The sequence below is a fragment of the Pelophylax lessonae genome (assembly GCF_965119305.1).
Source record: "Pelophylax lessonae genome assembly, chromosome: 8".
Taxonomy (NCBI): domain Eukaryota; kingdom Metazoa; phylum Chordata; class Amphibia; order Anura; family Ranidae; genus Pelophylax; species Pelophylax lessonae.
The window spans coordinates 271986855-272010890 of record NC_138775.1 but is presented as its reverse complement, the minus strand read 5'-3'; the positions used below and the strand labels follow the sequence as shown (position 1 = coordinate 272010890).

The window sequence follows — 24036 nt, the reverse complement described above, 5'->3', positions numbered from 1 at the left end:
AATAGCAGGCCACCTTCTTGACATGAACTCATCTGCTGCATGCCATGTGTGAATGGCCGTTGGGAATTTTAGACTGTAAGCTCCTCTGTGGCAGGAACTGAATGGTTTTATGTAGAAAATTTGGGCAGTTTTGTGACTTTACATGAGACACCGGCGAGCACTGCTCAGCGTCTCCATCCCTGTATCTAACAAAACTGAAGAGGTGTGTGTGTGTAGAAACCAACCGGCCCTTAGTTTTCTATACTTACCCACCAGTCTGCTGACAAACCAAATATACTTGTCTAACATAATAGGTTAAAAACAGGGGTTTAGTTAACACACATTTGCAAACGCATGTATAAGCTGCAGGCCACTCCACGGCACCCTGTGTATCCTGCAGTCCTAACACTTCCTAACACTACTCAACCTGAGTGTCTCCTGAGTGTCTCAAACATGGGATGGGAGTACATGAATGCTAATGGATGGATGGGAAACAGGTGAGCTTGGAGATGGCCCAATCCTCCCCCAACCTGCTCCCAGCCATGACTGGTATTGAAAAACTAATGGCTATGTAAAAGCCATAGGGTGCAAACTAAAAAATGACCAGCTGGGAGACACACACCCCCATCCCAATAGTATAGATGGTAAAGGCAAATTGGGACTTTAGATGAAACACCAGCCTGTAAAGCAAGTGTCTCCATCCCTGATAACATAGAAAATGAATGGTTTTATGTATTCCAAAAAGCTCTATACAATATGCCAGCTGTATATGACTAAACAATAAGACTTTGACCAGCGAGAGTCAACTCATCCACTGAGAAATGACTGAAGATATCCAAAAGGCAATAAAACTTTGTGGATTACTGTACATCACAGAGGTCTTTGTTTTAAACCGTTGTGAAATTTCCTTCAGCCCGGGAAAGCCAAAGAATTGTCATTTTTATTGGACTCACCAGATGGTACTGAACTATCGTCTATTCCTCCACCTCCAGCTAATGTTTTAAGGATTATAATTATAAATGGAAAGTCAGTGTAAAAGTCTGTCACCTTGAGAAAGGGAGCCTTTGTGTCCCCCAAAATGTTGCTCTTCTCTGCAATTTTGGAATCTCATTTTCAATATTGGAGGAGCCACAACTTGCCGACCACCGCACGACTATTTACGTCGGCGGTCAGCCCCTCACAGGCAGAGTGACGTAGGGCTACGTCGCTAGCCTGTGAGAGTCTAGGGAGCGAGCGCGTGCCGCCGGAGGCGCGCTCCCGCGTGGTCACGGTGTCCGCCGGTCACTTGCGATCGTCCGTTAGAGCGGGAGAAAGGCAGGCGGCTAATGTAAACAAGCCGCCTGTCATTCTCCCCGGTGTATGAATGATGATCATACGGTTCTACTATGTAGGACCGTTGATCAATGTTCATACATCTGAAGCCACAGCCAATCACAGTTAGAATCATGCCCCTAGGGACACACATAAACCCTCCCTCTCAAAAAAAGTTAACCCCTTCACTGCCAGTGTCATTTTACAGTAACAGTGCATATGTATAGCACTGATTACTGCAGTAATGTCACTGGTACCCCCAAAAGTGTCAAAAATGTCAGTCAAGGATCCGGTCTGTCCTCCGCAATGTCGCAGTCCTGCAAAAAAAATCGCAGATCGCCGCCATTACGCGTTAAAAAAAGATTACAAAAATCTTTCCCTTTGTTAGTAAACGCAATAACTTTTTCGCAAACCAATCAAAATACGTTTTTTGCGATTTTTTTTTTACCAAACATATGAAGTAGAAAACAAATTGGCCTAAAATGTTAAAAAATTTTGATTTTTAAATTTTTTTGGGGGGAATTTCATATAAAAAAATGTGAAAAATATTGTTATTTTTGCAAAATTGACGCTCTTTTTTTGTTTATAGCACAAAAAGTAAAAATCGCACAGGTGATCAAATACCACCAAAAGAAAGCTCTGTTTGTAGGAAAAAAAGGACGTCAATTTTGTTTGGGTACAGCGTTGCACGACCGCGCAATTGTCCGTTAAACTCACGCAGTGCCTAATCGCAAAATAGGCCCTGGTCAGGAAGGGGGTAAAATCTTCCGGGGCTTAAGTGGTTAAGGACCTTTCTCAAGCAGCAAGCAAGCAGAATTGCCTTGTGTACATGTGAATATCTTTTTTTTTTTTTTTTTTTATTTTTTTTTTATAAACAATTTATTGAAAAGAATAAAAAAACGCACATTAACAAGTGATGGCAAGATAGTACAGTCAACAGACATAAGTACAAATAACAGTGTACATCCAAAATAACCACAAACTGTATCAGGGCGCAGAGAGATGCCATCTGCGGAAGATACTAAAAAATGAACAAAGCAAAAGTGACCCAGCCTCGTACAATACATGGCCAAAAATTCAGTATATTATTGCAAATACAGAGGGCCACTGCGGCGTAGATTAACATCCTCGCCGCATGGGTCGAAACCAATGCGTTACGGGGTTCAGTGCAATCATATGGGGTATTGGGAATCAGGGGGTAAGGGAGTACTGATGAAGGGAGAGAATTCCGACCCCTCAAACATGGGAAGTGAGGATGAGGGCAGTCAGGAGGCATGAAAATGAATGTCCTGGATGGGGCACCTCCGAATCGGACACCCCCAAGGGGAACTCACTGTGTCCAGGGCCGGGGGCGCACCACCCATACATGTAGATAGACCGCCCAACGCTGCACATGGGTACGGTAGGCAACAGGAGGTAGGGGAGAGGGGGGTCACAGGGAGAGCAGGTGGGGGTGGAGGACGCCGAGAGCGTCATGATGTGAATATCTTTTAACATACTATAGTGAATGTAATCTGAAAAAATGTAAGAACCTAAGGCTGGCCATACACTATACAATTTTCTTATTCAATTTCCTTTAGATTTACCTTAAACTATGTAGTGCAAGGGCCTGCCTGACTGCATACAAATTGAAAGTGTTTAGGTTTGACCCTATATTACATGGTTTTGGTAAATCTAAAGGAAAGTTGAACAAGAAAATTGTATAGTGTATGGCCAGCCTAAGGCATGCTGTTCAAGGAAATGGCAGAGATATTTTAAAAGTTGCATTTCAAATAAAGGGGAGAACTAGTTTACCAATAGATTTGACTTTCATTTATTGTCCTTATTTTATATTATAAAGCACGCTCAATCACCTTTGCTCAGTTTAGTGTTGGAGGTCTATGCTACTAATATTGTGCTATAATAATATGATGTCCATTGTTTTTTAAAATTATTTTTAGATGTTCCATCTGACATTTATAGCCCTATAGCTATATGTGCAGCTGTAGGTTTAGAAAAATGGGATTAAATTAAGCCCTACCTTATTGACTAAATCCCACTGACTTACTAAAAACCCCCCTTCTGTTCCATTAAAAAAGAAGTCTCACTTCTATTTTTATTATTGTGTTCTGTTCTCCAAGGGAAAAAATAGTGCCATGAAAAAGTATTTACACCCCTTGACATTTTCCACATTTTGTCATTTTTTGATTTATTGATTTAATGCTGTAGACCAACACAAAGTGTCACATAATTGTGAAGTGGAAGGAAAATGATAAATGGTTTTCAAACTTTTTTACAAATACTTTAAAACCTTGGATTGCGAGCATAATTTGTTCCGGAAACATGCTTGTAATCCAAAGCACTTGTATGTCAAAGCGAATTTCCTCATAAGAAATAATGGAAACTCTGACAACCATTTATTTATAAGGCCTTCAGTTTATAGTCCATATAAAAAGATTATAGCAATGTGATAGGTTGTGTAACCATAAAATGTCCATCCGCAACTGGCGCCTCCACAAGGGGATTAGAATCAAAATCCAACAGGAGCTACAGAGTATAAAAGAGAAGAGAGGGCGCCTCTAATGCTTAGTTTCCACTGAGCGGTACGGTTCGGTACGGTACGCAATTTTGGCCATTTCCATTGTCAAAAGTTGTGAATGGTACCCCAATTCCGAACCGTACCGTAACACATTTTTGGGACCCTTTCGTTGGGGTACCAAACACATTAGTACCGTACCAACAGGGTCGAGCTACACTGTTGAGGTACTGTTGGCAGTGGAAATGCAAGCCAGATAAAGGTTTACCGTTCCGAACTGTACTGAACTGTACCAAACCGAACCGTACCGCTCAGTGGAAACGAGGCATTAGTGTAGTAATATGGTTACATTTAAAGTGGAGTTCCACCCTAAAATTATAACCTCCATCTTCTTGCTCCGGGTCACCTGAAAAACAAATGGATAATCGCAATTTTTTTTTTTTTTTACTTACCTTGTTTAGAAGAAAATATACTTACCTTACGGCGAGTCGTCACTTCCTGGCTTGCAATGATTCCTGAGAGCTGAATGTCATCACTCCCAGGAATCAATGCGCCTGCATACATTGCTAAACAGCTTCTGGGCATGCCAAGAAGCTGTGCAGGGATGATGCTGAGGCACCGGAAGTGACGGCGGGGCCGGTGCAGTGCATCGTGGGACCGAAGAAGACGGAAGAGGATGCAGAAGAAGATCGCACTGGCTTCAAGCTGCCCACACCTGAGATGGCAGCGCTGGACAATACATTTTCAAGGTAAGTATTTCTTCTAAAAGGTAAGTGCAACCCGGGACAGATCAGAGGCTAGCCATTGTGGAATGCACTAGCCCTGACTGTCCCGGGGGTATTTTTATTAAAAAAAAAATTTCCCAGGGTGAAACTCCGCTTTAATGATGGTTTAACATTTAGCAACTCACATGGTTGATGATTAAAAGAGGCACATCTAAGTATGCAGGCATCCGGGGTAAAGTTGTGACCGGGAAGACTACCCTGCAGTAGAGCGATCCTGAAAGCGAGGGTTGAAGCCCTCGTGGAAGGGATGACGCTGATGGTGGTGCGGAGGGCGGTCTATGTGGACAGCTTTACCCCGGATGCCTGCATACTTAGTTGTGCCTGTTTTAATCATCGGCCATGTGAGTTGCTAAATATTGAACCTTCATTAAATGTAACCATATCACTACACTTAAAGGCGCCTCTCTTCTCTTTTATAGTTTGTTGTAAGTAAAAAATATTGTTTTTTTTTCAGAATTGTCACTCTTTTTTGTTTATGGCGCAAAATATAAAAATCACACAGGTGATCAAATACCACCAGAACTCTATTTGTGGGGAAAAAAAAGGACTTCAATTTCATTTGGGTACAGCGTTGCACGACTGCACAATTGTCAGTTAAAATAATGCAGTGGCGAATCACAAAAAATGGCCTGGTCATTAATGGGGCAAATCCTTCCGCTCCAGAAGTGGTTAACTGAGTCACTCCACTAATGCTGCCATTTAGTCCTTCCATTTTTTTTTTTTTTTTGGTTATAAATATTATTACCTTTTTTTAGTTTATTGTGTTTTTATTTTTTCCTGTGCGCATTATTTTTATTTATGAGTTTTCTGGTCAGTAGATATAAAGGTATCTTTTTTTAACGCCAGTGACTGTCTGACATACAGTAATCCCCCGCTCCATCGCGGTTCAGTTTTTGCGGTCCCGGTAATTCGCGTTTTTTTTTGTAATGTTATTTTACTGTATAAATCATTAAAAATGAAATATTTTTGTGTTTTTCATAGCTCTTGCTATGTCTCTTAGTATCTTGTATGTGTTTAAATGAGTTTCTATTGTTTTAAAAGTGTGTTTAAAGACCTTAAAATGCTTCTACACGTACAGTGACAGTAAAAAAATCATGCCTACAATGCATTTTAATAGGGTTTTTCTATTTCGCGGAATTTCACTTTTCGCGGCTGGGTCCGGAACGTAACCCCCGCAATGGAGGGGGGTTTACTGTACTTGTCTTGATGACAAAACAGTTAGGTTTAGTTCTGCCTTGAATGAGGTCAAACTGTGTTTCAGGCTATTTTATTGCAAGACTTAATAAGCTGCCTACAAACACTAGGTGGAAGTCGGTCCAAGCTGCCAAGTGAGCCAAAAACTTGTTGTAGACACATGCGTGTCGGTTGAACATGTATGTTTTGTGTCTATGGAGAAGGCAGGGGCAAACACCTGAACATACACTTATCTAGGGGAAATAAAAACAGTGATTGGACAGAAAAGATATTTGTTGCAATAACTTTGTCCATAGAGTGTGCTTGGTATGAAGGTGTCAGACATAAGTCCAGATGTTACTTTATACTTGGATTAAATAAACTACTGAAGTGTGGTGCAACACTTCAAATCTGATATGTGTGTGTGATAAGGCTGGGCTGTTAAAAGTGAGCCTTGATTCTGATAAGTACACGATAAAGTGCTTCCTATATAGCACAGGTGTCAAACACAAGGCCCGCGGGCCGAATCCGGCCCACCAGGCCATTTCATGTGGCCCTCGCACACAGGGCTTTTTTTCAGCTGGAACGTGGTGGAACTTTGTTCAGCCACCTCTGGCTCTTGCAGATCCCCACATACCCTGCATGCACTCACCGCGGGGCACAGCAGTGCCGACCAATGATCTCCCTGCAAGTGAGAGATGTGAAGCCACCTACACTGCCGGGAGGTACTAGAGCCAGGCAGATGAGATGTGAGGAAGCTTTTTGGGGGGTTGGGGGGGTGCACTCTGTACTCCGCACACTCCTGAACTCTGCACACTGCATACTTCTTATCTCTGCACTCTGTAAATAGCGCACTCATAAACCCTGCACTCTGTATGTCATGCACTCCTCAACTTTGCAGTCTGTATTTAGAGCACCCCTGAACTCTGCAATCTGTATGTAGTGCACTCGTGAACTCTACACTCTGTACTCCGCACACTCCGGAACTCTGCACACTGCATACTTCTTATCTCTGCACTCTGTAAATAGCGCACTCATAAACCCTGCACTCTGTATGTCATGCACACCTCAACTCTGCAGTCTGTATTTAGAGCACCCCTGAACTCTGCAATCTGTATGTAGTGCACTCGTGAACTCTACACTCTGTACTCCGCACACTCCGGAACTCTGCACACTGCATACTTCTTATCTCTGCACTCTGTAAATAGCGCACTGATAAACCCTGCACTCTGTATGTCATGCACTCCTCAACTCTGCAGTCTGTATTTAGAGCACCCCTGAACTCTGCAATCTGTATGTAGCGCACTTTTGAACTCTACACTCTGTACACTGCATACTCCTAAGTATCTAAGTAATTGCATAATCTTACAGATACAAACGGCCCTTTGAGGACAACCCTAATGCTAAGAAATTGAGTTTGACACCCCTGCTATATAGTAATAAAGGTAAAGTGTATTTGGACCTTGTTCTGGTCCTTGGCTACTACCTATCTGATCCCTACCAAGGAAGTGTTCAGTACACTCTGGAGTGAGTATTGAGAAGCAGGGCCGCTGTTAGAAATCATGGGGCCCCATACAGCCCTCCTGACGGGGCCCCCCTAACCCCGCCAACACATGGCGCAGTGGAAAAGCAGTGTTGACTTTATCTGCCTACACCTCAAAAATGGGGAAAAAAGGTTCCTCCTCTGCTCCCACCACCTCATGGGGCCCAGGGAAATATGATTTAAGCCCTGGTAAGCAAGTAGGAGTGAGGGTGTGGACTTGCAAAATCCATTTATTCATTTAGGCAGAAATGAACAATAAAGCTGCTCTGGGCCCCACTGTTTAGATGATGGGGCCTGGGCCCAGTACAACAGGACTGGTTGTACTGCCTTTTCAGCAGCCCTGTTGAGGAGCATGTATTACAAAACCTCAAATAACATTAAGGGTTTGTTCATCCTTTCACAAAACATGAAAAGGTGAATTAACTCGCAACAACCTCCCCACACCTCCGATCTCTACAGCGCTTGCCTCTTTCCTTGGTTGTCTTTCACTGCCTATTCTATCTAATGTAGAGGTCCAGGTATTTGCTCCTCAGCACTCTTCTTTCTTCAAGACACCGGAATGGCTCAGAGCAATTCTTTTTGGTCAGCACATTCACGTGCCGGGGCTGACCAATGCCCACAGCCTCTAGACTAGTGATGGCGAACCTTGGCACCCCAGATGTTTTGGAACTACATTTCCCATGACGCTCATGCACTCTGCAGTGTAGTTGAGCATCATGGGAAATGTAGTTCTAAAACATCTGGGGTGCCAAGGTTCACCATCACTGCTATAGACTGTGTACCGGATTTCTCAGATGCTTGGATCGCTATTCGCTACACAGGCTGCATGGGCAGCAAAAGATAATCAAGGAAGGTAGAATGTGGAGCGAGGGACTGCGGGGGTGAGGAGGGTGTAATGAGTTTGTTCACCTTTTAATTGTTTATGAAAATGTGTACTAACCTTGTAAAGGTCTTTTTAAAATGTTGATAAAATGTTGACATTGAGAGGGGTGCTGAGGCTCCTTTCTCTTCCTCCTTCTCCCAGGCCCTAAGAGATCTCTACTAGCTCCTGTAGTGGAGAACATTGAACATGTCTCGCTTCATGCTGAGCCCAGCCAACAGAAGCTCACCTGACTCCGCCATCAAAAAAGTAAACTGGGGGAAGCTGGGGGTCTTCACATATACAAGGGGGGGCCAAACTGAGTCTTTGCGCCAGGTCAGATAAAGCGAACAATATCTCTCCTGCACTCAAGTGGTATGCGGGAAGGTGAATCTTCTAGGCGGTTTTATGACACAAATGAAGTGGTCTCGCTGCCCCCCTCAGGACCAAGGGTATCCAAAAGGCACTACAAGAAAACAACAAGAGAAGGGCGCACCGACCTTGTGCATTACCACTTAAAAGTTTATCAAAATCAAAGAAGGGTAGCGTACAATATACTCACAAACGTAGCATATGAACAAGCATATAGGAAATGGGCACCGCTCGCATCCAGGACACTTCTCTACTGCTGGATAGCGTGATGGCGTCCTCAAAACCTGATGTGGCTTACGCGTTTCGAGGGAGGACCCTCTTCCTCAGAGCCAAAATCGCCAGAATGGCGAAACGCGTAAGCCACATCAGGTTTTGAGGACGCCATCACGCTATCCAGCAGTAGAGAAGTGTCCTGGAAGCGAGCGGTGCCCATTTCCTATATGCTTGTTCATATGCTATGTTTGTGAGTATATTGTACGCTACCCTTCTTTGATTTTAATAAACTTTTAAGTGGTAATGCACAAGGTCGGTGCGCCCTTCTCTTGTTGTTTTCTTGTGTCAGATAAAGCCAACAGGTTTCAGGGGAAGGGACTTCCCCTTCTTCATGGCTTGAGCAGTTGTCAGCGTTAAAATCAAAATGAGATATCATAGAAGATCTATGTAGGGCTTGATAAAGACTGTCATCTCTTAACTGCACTGTGAACTGCCGAAATCACAACTTTCGTATGGACTTTTAGGGGAGTAGAGAGCGGTATTCCGCCGGCTGCATTGTAGATAGATAGATAGATAGATAGATAGATAGATAGATAGATAGATAGATAGATAGATAGATAGATAGATAGATAGATAGATAGATAGATAGATAGATAGATAGATAGATAGATAGATAGATAGATAGATAGATAGATAGATAGATAGATAGATAGATAGATAGATAGATAGATAGATAGATAGATAGATAGATAGATAGATACTGTGTGTATACAGTATATGTATATTATATCTTCACATAAACCTGTATATTTATGGATCACTACCATTTTTGATTTTGACTAGACTAATCAATAAAGGAGAACTCCAGTCATGAAAAATATTACCTGTTACCTTTAGATAATATCAGATTTTCTGCACCTTTTTTTTTTTTTTTTTTTTGTGAGTGGCAGCAAAACCTACAATGGCTCTAGCAAACCCCTTTCATATCATCTGAGAGCAACTTCCTGCACACAAGGTAAGATGATGGAGGAGGATCCAATGGTGGATCAAACTGCATTGTGTGTATTGGTAAGTACATTTTCCGGAACCTGCAGAAGCGTGACATTGGCTTCATTTCCTGCTGAAGGCACCCAATTTTTAATCTTAGTAAGTGCATCCAAAAATAAAAAGCAGACACAGGTAAATCGATTTTTTTTTCTCTTTAATGTTTATATGTCCTTTACCTGGAGTTCTCCTTTAAGCTATGTCTGACGTGAGCTTGTCCCAGATGATCAAACTGTCAGGCCAAGTTTACCTGGGTGTAGCAAGGGTTCTAATTTAAAGTGGATCTCCAGCCAAAACCTTTTGTTGTTCTGGATAGAGTGGGGAAGCAATAAATCCTCTGTTGGGTTATTACTATGTCCCCAATGGGTAGACTTCTCCTCACTTCCATTCCAGTTGACACCCAAGGCACTGCTGTGAGTTGATTCCTCTCTATATGAAGAATTTAGGCCAGCAGCCCGTAGTAGCCATGTCCATCCAAGGTGGGGAGTAAGGAGAAAGCTCCCTGTGGGAGGCTATAAAAGGTGGTCTAGCTCTTTCCCAATGCCTCCCCCCAAAAAAAAAAAGTTTTGGGTGGAGCTCTGCTTAAAGCAGTGGTCCTCAACCCTGGCCTACAGGCCCACTAACAGGCCAGGTTTGCAAGATAACTGAAATACATCCCAGGTGATATCATTTGCTACTCAGTGATTGCAGTACTCTAGTCTGCATCTCCCCAAGGTAATACTTAAAATCTGGCCTGTTAGTGGGCCCTGAGGACCGGAGTTGAGGACCACTGGCTTAAAGCATGATGCATAATTTTGTCTGCAGGGTGCTCAGTTTTGCTGGACACTGACTGATGTGAGGTGGTCTGCATCTCTTGCAGAATGGAGAACCTCAGGATGTGTAAAGATCCTGCACCATACCAGGGAAACTCGGCTGTGCAAGAGATGCTCGCCCCACTGAAGAAGAGGCCGGAAGAAGAGAGTAAGTTGGCCTCAATGCTAACAACTTTTTCCCATTAATTCTGTTTTGCTTCCCAACACTTGCTGACTGAGCAGATTCTGCATCTTCATTAAAAGGAGGTTTGCAAATGAACTGTTAAAGAAGGTTGCAGCTTAATAAAAAAACCTTTGCTTGAACATTTATCGGAGCTGGGCGGATATTAGGAATCAGGTCACCAGTGCACCCTGAAAATGGCAGCTGGTCCATGATTTCTTATAGTTGAACTCTAGACATTTAGGTGCCTTGCACACGGGAGTCATCCAGCTGCCGTTCCTCCCTCCTGGTGTTTTACCGTGCCTGGGAGTGCCAGGACAAGATCTGCACTCTGGACTTTCATCCCTGAACTTTCAACTTTCAGCCCCTATCCAGCATGCCATAGACTTTAATCGGCTGCCATGCTGCACCTGTCCCTCCTGAGTGCTAAAACGTTGGGAAGGACACAGTGCAACTGGACAGCCAAGTGTGCAAGGGGCCCAAAAAAAGGACCAATGACCTATGTACTAACATTATGGCCCTGGATCCTGGGACGCTGTTACCCTACCCATGGGTTGTAATTCATCTGCCTACTTTAAATGTAGGTGCACTCAAATCACACCTACTTTACGGATTGGACCTGACCAGGCCCCCGTTTAAATAAATCCTGGTTCCAACCCTCAAATTAATATCTTTTTGAGTTACTCTGTATGCGCAGTAACTGAAATAAGATTGTTGCTTGGATTCCAGGACAACATGGGCCAACATGGGTGAGGGCAACTGTCCCTGCAAATCCAGGACAGTTCATCAATTAAAAAAGAAAATGATTATTATTTATTTTTTTTAATTTAAAAAAAAAAATTAATAATAATAACCACACTCCCTGTCCACTTACCTTTAAGCAAAGGTAACTGGACAGGGAGATGAAGCCTGCAAAAACTTCCCTCTCATCTCCTCTTGGGAAGGAGATGGGAAAGCATTGAGAACAGGCAGTGGAAACAGTCATTACTCCCGGCCACCACAAGAGGGCGCCAGTTCCCCATTGGAAGCCTCTCATCTCACAGAAGAAGGCCCAAAAGCCGGGGCCTCAATTTTCGTACGGCGCGGAAGTCCGTGCACTCGGGGAGAAGGTGGGGACGCAAAAGAAACAGGACACCTCCTGCAGGGCACCCCAGGCGCCAGGTCGCTAATTCTAGTCGCAAATGCGACCTGGCGCACTGGGTTTGTCGAGCCCTGCCTTACCTAATAAGTAACTTGGATGTATAACGCAAAAATATAGAAAAGATGGGGCTTTGCGGGCCAGTGGGAGGAGAAGGATCAACAACGACACAACATTAACTAAAATGTAGTTTTATTAAACATATTAAAACAATGCATAGGAATAGTTACCCATGTCTAACATAACTAAAAACAACAAATATATAGAATCGCACTGTAGAAATACTTCCCAACAAGGGAGTGCTGATAACTTGTATCAGGAGCACGTGCAATATATCAAAAAATCAAAAGGTCCATACAAACGCCGGGCAGCAATGGGCCTGCAGCATATCCTCAGTCTGCGCACCTGCCTCCACATTTTAGTTAATGTTGTGTCGTTGTTGATCCTTCTCCTCCCACTGGCCCGCAAAGCCCCATCTTTTCTATATTTTTGCGTTATACACTACTTAGGGGTATGGGCCCCTCTACACGGTAATTTTTTGTCTAAAGTAACTTGGATGCAAACCAATGATGTGCTAGTACACTATGGGGTTGATTTTCTAAAACTGGAGAGTACAAATTCTGGTGAAGCTGTGCATGGTAGTCAATCAGCTTCTAACTTCAGCTTGTTCAATTAAGCTTTGACAAAAAAAACTGGAAGCCGATTGCTTTCTATGCAGAGCTGCTCCAGATTTTGCACTCTCCAGTTTTATTAAATCAACCCATATATGACCCAAAGCTTGTAACCAGCATGCCTCAATGACCTCAACGTTCCAAAACTATTAGTATTATTATGAGGAGTGCTCTTCTTTGTGGATATAGCTGCCTCCACTACCCTGGAAAGGCTTTCCACGAGATCACAATCAGCTTTCCAATTCCCAAAGATATTCAGTAGGGTTGAGGTGGGGGCTCTGCCAGGCCATTGAGTTCGTTCGCACCAGACTCATCAAACCATATCTTTATAGAGCTGGAATTTTACACAGGGGCACAGTCATGGTGGAACACAAAAGGACCTTACCTAGCTATGTGGGGAAGAGCAGGTGGACCAGCAAAGAAGCTGTTTGTCCATACATTGTTCCCCACCATTTTTGCTGCATTTGAGACAGCTTGACTTCCTTTGCCGCAAACTGGGCCTGGAATGAGGCAGAAGAGGTACCCTACCGGCATGGGGCGGGTTGCATAGCTGGGGTGTGAGCCTCTCCTGCATTGCATCCCATGGTTCAGGGCTGAGCTGTCAAACTGACAGCTTAGTCCTGCAGATTACACAGGGGGATCACAACTCTCCCTGCCTACCGGCGGCACTCCTCTCTGCTGTCACTGAGCTCTGATGATAACACGGGGAGAGCCACGTTATTCCAGTGTAATCTGCAGGAAAGACCAGTTTAGAAGATTGTGCCTTGCTCTGTATTTGTTATTGAATGAAAGCTACTATTTTAGCCTTTATTAATAAATTACCATTATGTGTAGAAACAACCTGGGAGGGAGTGCTGTCTGTCAATTTTAAGGAACCTGCCAGGGTGGACACAGCAGAGGCAACTAGCCTGTTCCAAGGTGCACCCAATGATGATGCAGCAAAATGGTTTAACCTCTTGGCCCCCACATAACACATAGGTGCAATGGCTAAGAGGGTGGCCCTTAATGCAAACATGTCAGCGTGGGCAACAACATGGCAAATGAGGTTTAATGTGGAGAAGTGTAAGGTTTTGCACTTGGGGACTAAAAACATAAAAGCACAATACACGTTAGGGGGGGGGAACCTTTGGGGGAATCAAAAATGGAGAAAGATCTGGGAGTCTTGGTAGATGATAGACTAGGCAATAGCATGCAATGTCAAGCAGCAGCTGCCAAAGCTAGCAGAATATTAGCATGCATAAAGAAAGGGATGTATTCCAGAGATAAAACTATAATCCTTCCACTTTATAAAACTCTGGTCCGACCACATCTGGAGTATGCTGTCCAGTTCTGGTCGTCAGTCCTCAGGAGGGATGTGTTGGAGCTGGAGAGAGTCCAGAGAAGGGCAACTAAACTAATTAGGGGATTGGAGGACCTTAATTATGAAGAGCGTCTGCAATCGCTTGATTTGTTCTCCCTGGAGAAGAGATGCCTGAGAGGGGACATGATAGCAATTTATAAATACCTCAATGGTGATCTCAGCATAGAAAAAAAGCTATTCAGTCGAAAGGATTGCATGAGGACTCCAGGGCACACAATGCGATTAGAGGAGAAGCGTTTTAACTTCAGGCAACGCAGGGGGTTCTTTACTGTTAGGGCTACAAGATTGTGGAATTCTCTACCACAAGAGGTGGTTTCTGCGGGAAGTATGGTTGCTTCCAAGGGACTCTTGGACGTACATCTCAAGGATCAGAACATTCAGAGGTATGAGAGATGATTACGGCCATACACACCTACACAGGTTGAACTTGATGGACTGTTGTCTTTATTCAACCTCAAGTACTATTTAACTATATGTCCATGGATGGCTGAGGTTTCGGTCCACACTCTTCCCAGCAGAGTGACTGAGCTGTCATGATCAGGGGCCAATGTGACCGGCTCTTAATCATGTGACCATTGTGACAGCCATTGTGACAGCCAATCCCAGTTGTCACATGATTGGGCAGTCCTTCCCACCTTCCCACCCCCCAGGCATAAAGACCCAGTTAAAGGGACACCAGAGTTGGGTGTGAAGGGGTGACATTTTTCGGGGTGGTCTTTCAGATTTAATAATACATGGTTATTCAGTGATGGAGGGCAAAAGTGAAGCTTCTGGTAATTTGATGAGGCTGTCACTCTCACAAGCAGTGTCCAGAATCTCTATTTATTTTGCTACCAGAGAGATTTATCTTCACTTCCTGTTCTAGAGACACAGCAGGAAGTAAGAAGAGATCTCTCCAAAGCAAATGGATACCCCCTTAGACTGTTGTCACCAGAACAGGGTTCCCCCATTGGAATTGTTTTTCCCTTCTTCTCTTGTTTGATTTCCCATCTATTCTGTCCCCAGTGACAATAGTCACTGGGACCATTAGTGAGGTTGAAACTGCCCAGCGGGGACACAGATAGCAATAAAAACCCCAAAAAACAAATATACAAAAGACCCTGGGGCTTTGACAACATATTGGTTTAGTAAAACAGGGAAAACATAACTTTTCAATGAGCTCACTGGCCCTTCGGAGTGTACCCACAAGGTCATTTAAAACAGTGGTCCTCAACTCCGGTCCTCAGGGCCCACTAACAGGCCAGATTTTAAGTATTACCTTGGGGAGATGCAGACTAGAGTACTGCAATCAATGAGCAGCAAATGATATCACCTGGGATGTATTTCAGTTATCTTGCAAACCTGGCCTGTTAGTGGGCCCTGAGTACCAGGGTTGAGGACCACTGATTTAAAGCATATGAACAAAACAGGAGCCCTCACCTGAACCCAATGGCAAAAGAGTCCAGATCGCCTCAGTGATTAATTTATCATCACATCAAATAGCCAACATATTTTGGGGGCCAATAAAGTCCCTTCATCAGGGCTACAAAATACATAAAACATCCTTTTTAGGATTATTTTGGTAGTCCTGATGAAGGGGTATTGACCACCGAAACTCACTAGATGTTTGTTGTGATCTTATGATGAATTATTAAAGGGATTTGGACTTAACTATTTGGTCTGGCATTCCTGTTGAGTTTTTATGCTTTGAGCAATAAAAATTGAAAGAGGTTCTAACCTTTTTACACTTCTAATTTCCTGATTACTTAAAGCAGAGTTCCGCCCCCCCTCCAAAAATTAAAAGTCAGCTGCTACACATACTGTACACATACTGTAACTGCTGACTTTTAATATTAGGACACTTACCTGTCCTGGAGTCCAGCGATGTCAGCACCGCAGCTGATGTTTCCATCGGCTGTCGGGTGCTGCCGCCGCCATTGCCGGTAAGGGAACCTGGCAGTGAAGCCATGCGGCTTCACGGGCGGGTCCCTACTGCGCATGCACGAAGCGCGCTGCACATTCGGATTGGTTTGACGGCGGGGGAAGGAGGAGGGGGCCAAATTTCAGATGGACGCTGCCGCGGCGCCGTCTCCCGGAAGTGGGGAAGGGTACCTGTCAAAAACAGGTACCTGTTCTCCCCCTCCCTCCTCTCCCCTGAATGGTGCCAAATGTGGCACCGGAGGCGGGGAGGAAGCAAAAGAGCAGAAGTTCCACTTTTGGATGGAACACTGCTTTAAAAATGACTGCTGACTTCTGAATGGCCCTGACAGGCTTATAAATTGCTCTTTGAATTTTTCAGGCGTCCTATTATATAACAATGATGAAACTTCATGGGTGAGGTTTGTGTAGTTGTTTGATACAGTAAATTGCTTATCAAGTTTTATCCCATGTCTGTAACTGGACTATAGAGCCCCGAGTTATCAAACCAATAAAAGTGGTTTATTTACAGCCCATTTATATCTTTGCGGGACATTTCCCAAACGTGTTAATGTGCGTTGCGTTAGGGCAGCCTAATTATTACATGGGGCTCTCCAAATCATGAAAAATAGATTGTGTGTGGCATTTTTGCCACTGAAAACAAACATTTGCCCGTTGCGGCGTGTTGCACCGCGCTACAACGCACACCACTGGTAAGGTACATTGGTCAGTTGTTCAGAATGAATTCCACAAATTAAATCTGGTTCCATAATAAAGAAGTAGATAAAGTTAGACCACTAGAAGTACATGTGACTTTAGTTGTTTTAAAGGAGAACTCCAGTAAATGAAGATCATAAAAATTGTGTGTATCTACCTGTGTGTCCATGTTGTTTTTGAATGTTGCCATTGGGCAGGAGAAATGGTTTCATCCTAGTGTTAAGCAAAGGTACAGCAGAATGGAAATGGTAGACGCGTTTCGCACAAATTCAACGTGCTTGTTCACTACCAAGTGTGTGTCCCTAGGGGCGTGATTCTTACTGTGATTGGCTGTGGCTTGAGGTGTAGGAACAGTGATCAACGGTCCTACATAGTAGAACCGTATGATCACTGTTCTTACACAGGGGAGAATGACAGGCGGCTTGTTTACATCAGCCACCTGCCTTTCTCCCGCTCTAACAGACGATCGCGAGTGCCCAGCGGACATCGGGTCCGCCGGGCACACGCGCAGGGGGGTCCGTGACCGAGCGGGAGAGCGCCTCCGGCGGCGCGCGCTCGCTCCCTCCCCAGAGCCTCACAGGCTAGTGATGTACCCATACGTCACATTGCCTGTGAGGGGCCGCAGTATATGTACTTGCGGCGGTTGGCAAGTGGTTAAGGTGACTGTCTAATAATTTTTTGAAACTATCAATGCTCCCTGCTGATACGACTGCTTGTGGAAGAGAGTTCCACATCCTTACCGCTCTGACAGTAAAGAACCCCCTACGTATTTTAAGGTTAAACTGTTTTTCCTATAGTTTAAGTGAGTGGTCACGTGTCTTATTGAATTCCCTTTCGCTGAAACTTCATCCTTAACCACTTGCCAACTGCCGCACGACTATTTACTTCGGCAGTCAGCCCCTCACAGGCAGAGTGACGTAGATCTACGTCGCTAGCCTGTGAGGGTCTAGGGAGCGAACGCGTGCCCCCGGAGGCACGCTCCCGCTCCCGCGTGGTCACGGACCCCCCCACGCGTGTGACCGGCGGACACGATGTCCACCGGGCACTCGGCGATCATCGCTGCAGAGGGAGAAAGGCAGGCGGCTGATGTAAACAAGCCGCCTGTCATTCTCCCCTGTGTAGAAACAATGATCACACGGTTCTACTATGTAGGACCGTTGATCACTGTTTCTACAGCTCAAGCCACAGCCAATCACAGTTAGAATCACGCCCCTAGGGACACACACAACCCCTCCCTCTCAAATAAAGTTAATCCCTTCACTGCCAGTGTCATTTTGCAGTAACAGTGCATATGTATATCACTGATTACTGCAGTAATGTCACTGGTAACCCCAAAAGTGTCAAAAATGTCAGTCAAGGGTCCGATCTGTCCGCCGCAATGTCGCAGTACTGCAAAAAAAATCGCAGATCGCCGCCATTACGCGTTAAAAAAAAAAAACAACAAAAATGACAAAAATCTTTCCTTTTGTTAGTAAACGCGATAACTTTTGCGCAAAGCAATCAATATACGCTTTTTGCGATTTTTTTTTTTTTTTTACCAAACATATGTAGCATAAAACAAATTGGCCGAAAATGTTAAAAAATTTTGATTTTTACATTTTTTTGGGGGGGAATTTCATATAAAAAAATGTGAAAAATATTGCTATTTTTGCAAAATTGACGCTCTTTTTTTGTTTATAGCGCGTGATCAAAAAATCACACAGGTGATCAAATACCACCAAAAGAAAGCTCTGTTTGTGGGAAAAAAAGGGCGTCAAATTCGTTTAGGTACAGCGTGGCACGACCGCGCAATTGTCCGTTAAAGTCACGCAGTGCCGAATCGCAAAATAGGCCCTGGTCAGGAAGGGGGTAAAATCTTCCGGGGCTTAAGTGGTTAAAGTATAACTAAATACACAACTTTTTTTTTATTTATTTTTTTAGTTTTGGATAAAGTGGAGAGGGATTAATACGCTCAGTTTTTATTGCTGTCTGTGCCCCAGTTGAGGAGATTTCCCCTCTCTATTTGTCCTGTTTGCCATTATCATTGAAAGTAAAAGAAAATCCCACATTTTGGGTTGTCCCCAGAAACATAATAGAGGGGAAATCTTCCAATAGGAACACTAGTTCTGATTACCTGGGGATCCCCAAGGAATTACCTTTATTTATAGGGATTTCCTCTCACTTCCTGTTTGGCTATGTAACAGGAAGTGAAGGGCAATCCCCGCAATGGGACACAGATGGTGAAAAAATAAAAAAAATCTGACAGGGGTCATAACCCTCCCTTACTCTATCCAAAACAAAAAATAAAGTGTTGCCCATAGGTTCTACTTTAAGTGCAGTTATTCTCTAAAGCAGTAGTAAACTTTCACTGCTCCCCCCTAAAAAAAAAAAAAAAAAAATACACTTTTTCCCCCTGCAAGGTACTATCATAATGTGCCAGTATGGCCATGGCCGCGGCACAGTGATTTGAAAGGACGGCATGCCTTCTCTTCAGAACTTCAGAACGCAGTGTGCACGGGCAGGTGACCTCTCCAGCTGCAAAAGTAGTGAACATCTTTTGAACAGTGCACTTTTAGGGGATTTTCCTTATACCCACAGGTAAGTTTTATTAAAAGCTTACCTGTAGGTACAAGTGAGCAAGTGGTGTTTACTACTGCTTTAAAGCAACTATTGCTAAAATAATTATTTAAAGTAAAGTCTTCTCTGTAAAGACAATAGTCAATACTCTCCTCTTCTGCTGCCCACATCGCCGATCTCTGCTGCAATGAGTAGAAACCGATGCCCAAATATTATTCTAATCTGACACTTCCAGGAGTGTCAGGTTCCTGGTCACCCTCTGCACTCAGTGGTTCGATCCCCAGGCCCCTTTGTCACTATAGTTAGCGGGAGAAACCACAGAACACAGCAGGGGCCCAGGATACTGATGCTGTCAGATTCTTCAAGCGGTGGTTTCTCTTTTTAACAGCAGAGATTGGCAGCGCAGACAGGAGAATTTTCTTTATTTTCTTTGCAGGATAAACCTAATTTTCCATATTTATTTTTAGTGAAAGTGTCTCTTTATGACGGTCTGGTTTTATAATCCGAATTATGACTGGCTGGTTCTTTTACCATCAGCCACCAAGGTTAGATTACTAATTAGAGTAAATTAATATGGATTCCACTGGATATTTGCGCAAACCGTTTATCCGCGCCTGTAATTGGCACTATAGATTTCTTTTTATTTCAAGCCGCGTTCAAATTAAATTTCTTGGATTAATTCCCCACATCCAATGTGATGTGACCAGATGGTCCTGTTCACAGCGCTCCTTTGTCAAAGGGCCGATTTCACTGAAAGATAGAACAGGCCAAGAGTTTGCTCATGATAAAGGTACAGCAAAACTTTCTGGAGTTCTTCTATGCAGAATAGGTCAGTTGTGTATGCAGGGGGGGGGGGGGGGTGATTTATCGAATGTCTAATGGTCAGAGCTTTGTCTTCAGAGTATATTAGGGTTGCCTGTCGGTAAGTTGCTCTGATTTATTTTTTTTAGACAGTAGGGATGAGGTCTTCTGCTTGGGTGTGGGGAACCTAAAAACTTTTCATGCATATGTTTGCAATTCGCGAATTTTGCGCATATCAGCGATTCGTCGCCTATCCAAACCTCATCCCTTTTAGACGGTATTTACTAAAGTAAAGTATACTGTAACAACCAATCAATAATCATCTTTTATTGTTGTGACCAGTGGCGGCCCGTCCATTGGGGGCGCAGGGGCGCCACCCCCCCCCCTATCCATGCGTCCGGCCCCCTAATCTACATGCAGGGCGCCGGAAGCATGGATTCCAATAGGGGATTTTATTTTTTGAAGCATGTGATTAGAGCCAGAGGCTCTAATAGGCTTCAAAAAAGAGAGGGCTCGGGGCGCAGAGCCCACCCAGTTGTATGGCAATAGCAAATGAATATTCGCTATTGTCACACTGACTCTCCTCCCAGCCAATCAGGAAGAGGGTTGTGAGACCCCTTTCCCAATTTGCAAAAAGGAGAAGCGATCTTACTGGCCAGTGGCCAGGAAGAGGCAGAAGACACACGGCTGAAGGAGAAGCATAGCGGCTCAGCCATCCAGCAGCTCCCAGAAGCATCCCCTGCTCAGACAGGAGGAAGGAGAAGGTAAGGAGGCAGATCTTTGGGGGGGGGGGGGGAGGATGTGTTGCCTGCCGACTGACTGACTGACCGACCGACCGGGGGGGTGCATTTATTTGCCCTCCCCCCCGATATACCGAGCACCAGCCGCCACTGGTTGTGACTACCTTGTACTAACAAAAAAAATAACGCTGAAATCTGGCCAAATAAACTTTGGCTAGATATGAGAGCCATGTGTATTGTTTCATATCATTTTCTTTCAGATCTGTGTAGTAATCTAGCATAAAAAAGGTCTGTGCATTTCCTCCTGTAATAAAGACCACTCACTGCTGCTTTCTCCCTTGTGCAGAGTGACTGGTCTTGCCTCCGCCCCCTCCTGTAGTTTCCCTCTGTGCAGGAGCTTCCTGTTATAAAGACGGCTCACTGCTGCTCACTTTCCTTGTGCAGGATCTCTTTGGTCTTGTCTCCGCCCCCTCCTGTCGTTTTCTGCAGGCAGCCTGTAGTGGGTGAGATCAATGCTATACCCTAATCAATATTTCCACCATGGGCTTGCGCACAGGGTGTGCCAGAGTGAGCCGCTGATAGGCAGAGTTGTATAAAGTACTCGAAACCCATACTTGAGTAAAAGTACAAGTGCTCGATCAAAAAGTGACTTGAGTAGAGGTGGAAGTGCTCGAACAAAAAGTGACTTGAGTAGAAGTACTAAAGTATTCAACATTTTTTGTACTTAGGTATTGCAAGTAGTTTTTTTAAAAAAAATTTGCTACTCAAGTACTGAAAGTAAAAGTACCAGTAGTTTTGTGTTATGTAGTTATTAAAGAAAGAAGTCAAAAGTTTGAACATCATATTGTTTTTTATTATTTCAAATGCAGCTTTTATTTATACATACAGTAGCATTTATTTTCGTATGCGCTGATAATACACATGTTTTGAGCTTCATGAAACCTGCCATCTACTGTTCTGGCAGTGGTAATTTTTATAATAGTAACGAGTAACTATGCAGCACAAAAAAAAATATCGGAGTAGAAGTATTGAAATCATCGAAAAAATGTAGTGAAGTAAAAGTGGAAGTAGGAGAAAAAAATTCTACTCTAGGAAAGTACAGATACCGCCTTTCGGTACTTAAGTACAGTAGTGAAGTAGTTCTACTTAGTTACTAAACATCTCTGCTGATAGGGGGGACCATCAGTCCTCTTGTAGGGGGCCCGAGCACACAGGGGGGCCCAAACAGGAAGGGGGATTAGTGATGAACAACATTTACAGAACTCTTCCTCCAGCAGCTGAAAACAGGTCTCTTCCACTCTCACTGCTGCCAGCTTTTATCTGCTAAGAAAGACAGTTGTCCTTCACTAATCCCCCTCCCTGTGTGGGCCCCCCTCCCAGCGCTGGCTCTAATGTTAGCTCTGCTCCTAAGTTTGTTATCTCTGTAACTTTGTTTCTCTCCCTCTGTCTCTCTGATCCCGGAGCTCCAACTGCTCAGCCTGTATATTTTTTTCATCTCATCTTCATTTTTATTTGTTAACTCAGTTTCTTCTTTTAGATTTAGCAGGAATTCTGTGAGTTATAATGCATTTGTTTCTGCTAATAATGATTTTATTGTATTTTTTAGCTAAATATACTGTAGCTTTAATATTTTCTTTGGGTGGGAGCTGTCAGGTAGTCTGTACGGGGCCCCGCCTAAGCACACCCTAATCATCTTGCGTGGTGCAGATTCCCCCTGATATTTCAGCAAAGCCCCCTAACGGGGCTCTTAAAAAATGTGTAAAAAAAACAATAAAATAATTAAAATGATAAAAAATAAAATAATTAAAATCAGGGACAGTCCCTCAAAATCAGGGACAGTCCCTCGAAATCAGGGACAGTTGGGAGCGTTGCATTAGGCTGTGCGCACCTATGCTTCCCACTACAGACTGCTAAGGTCCGAGGGCCGCACATTATATATCAAAGGGCTGCATCCGGCCCTCGGGCCACAGGTTGGGCAAGAGGACGCAGGTGCAGCGCCACTGCTTTAATTCAGATCACCAAGGGGCAATTCAAGCTTGCTAGTTTGTTTCTCACTTTCAACCTATATTAAAAATAATAGAGTGAAAAACAGTAGTAATTCAGTGCTAATATAATTGGTCGGCAAGGGGCCACGCACAGATTTTCAAAGACTAGCAGAATAAACCTCAATTGAAGGGCTAAGAAGTCAAGAAGAGCCGCATTATTGTAACCTTATTTAGAACTATAAACAGTAAAACTGAGCTTTCCTGATGCCGGATATAATTGCTCAGGAGACTCGGTCTAAAATTGGAATCTCATTAAAGCTTCATAGTCATTCAAAAGACTTACTAGAAGTGCGCAAACTGTGTTTAGATTTTCCCGTTTCCTAGTTGCCGCTTTATAAGGTACGGCAAAATAATAGGCTGACCTGTGAAAGCGATGATTATTAAATTCTTGAAATCAACATTTCACCGAAAGTATCAAATTGACCGACCAAAATAATACTTTCGGCATGCTGGGTATTGAAAAACTCCCTTAGGCCCCTTTCACACGAACGATCCGATCCGCCTGTCAGTTTTTCAGGCGGCCCTGATCGGATCCTCCATGCATCCCTATGGGGCAGCGGATGACAGTGGAGACATGTCCGCTGACACCCGCTGTTCTCCGATCCTGTCCATGAAATCCGGACGGATGCAAACCCTATTTTCCATCCGTCTGGCGGATCGGATCGGATAAGAACGGACAGACGGTCCGTTCTCATCTGATTCCCCCATAGAGGACAGCGGGGATCTGACAGCTCCGTCTCCGCACACAGAGCGGAGACGGAGCTGTCATCCACCTGCTCAGCGGGGATCGGTGGATCGATCCCCCGCTGAGCAGAACGGACTCCGCCGATGGAGCGGACAGTGTGAAAGGACCCTAAACCACTTGACCTTCAGAAGATTTACCCCCTTTCCTGGTCAGGCCAGTTTTTGCCCGGTCGTGCGACGCTGTACCCAAATAAAATGTTTGTCCTTTTTCCATACAAATAGAGCTTTCATTTGGAGGTATTTGATCACCTCTGTCGTTTTTTATTTTTTTGCAACGGCATTATTTTGGAAAAAATACAAAACATAACCCCGTTGTTTTGTAAAATATGAAGTATGAGGTTACGCTGAGTAAATAGATACCTAACATGTCACACTTTAAAAAAGCACACACTTGTAGAATGGCGACAAACAACAGTACTTAAAAATCTCCATAGGTCACACTGTAAATGCCTATGGTACATGGAAGGAAGGATCACTATGGTACATGGAAGGAAGGATCATTATGGTACATAGAAGGAAGGATCACTAAGGCACATGGAAGGCAGGAAGGCTCACTTTGGTACATGGAAGGAAAGAAGAAAGAGAGGGGTGAGTTCAGACTT

The 24036-nt window shown here is 44.0% G+C and overlaps 1 protein-coding gene across 6 annotated transcripts in view; it reads left to right on the top strand.

The window, feature by feature from the left end:
* The window catches only part of LRRC7 (leucine rich repeat containing 7), a 597872-nt gene that overhangs the window by 112254 nt on the left and 461582 nt on the right, over positions 1 to 24036 (top strand). For all 6 annotated transcript variants that reach the window (XR_014225588.1, XM_082265612.1, XM_082265611.1 and 3 more), the window contains exon 2: positions 10654 to 10754. Coding sequence is in view for 5 of the 6 variants with exons in the window: in XM_082265612.1 (XP_082121738.1) it covers positions 10655 to 10754 (100 nt within the window). In the remaining variant the exon portion in view is untranslated. The remainder of the gene's footprint in view (positions 1 to 10653; positions 10755 to 24036) is intronic.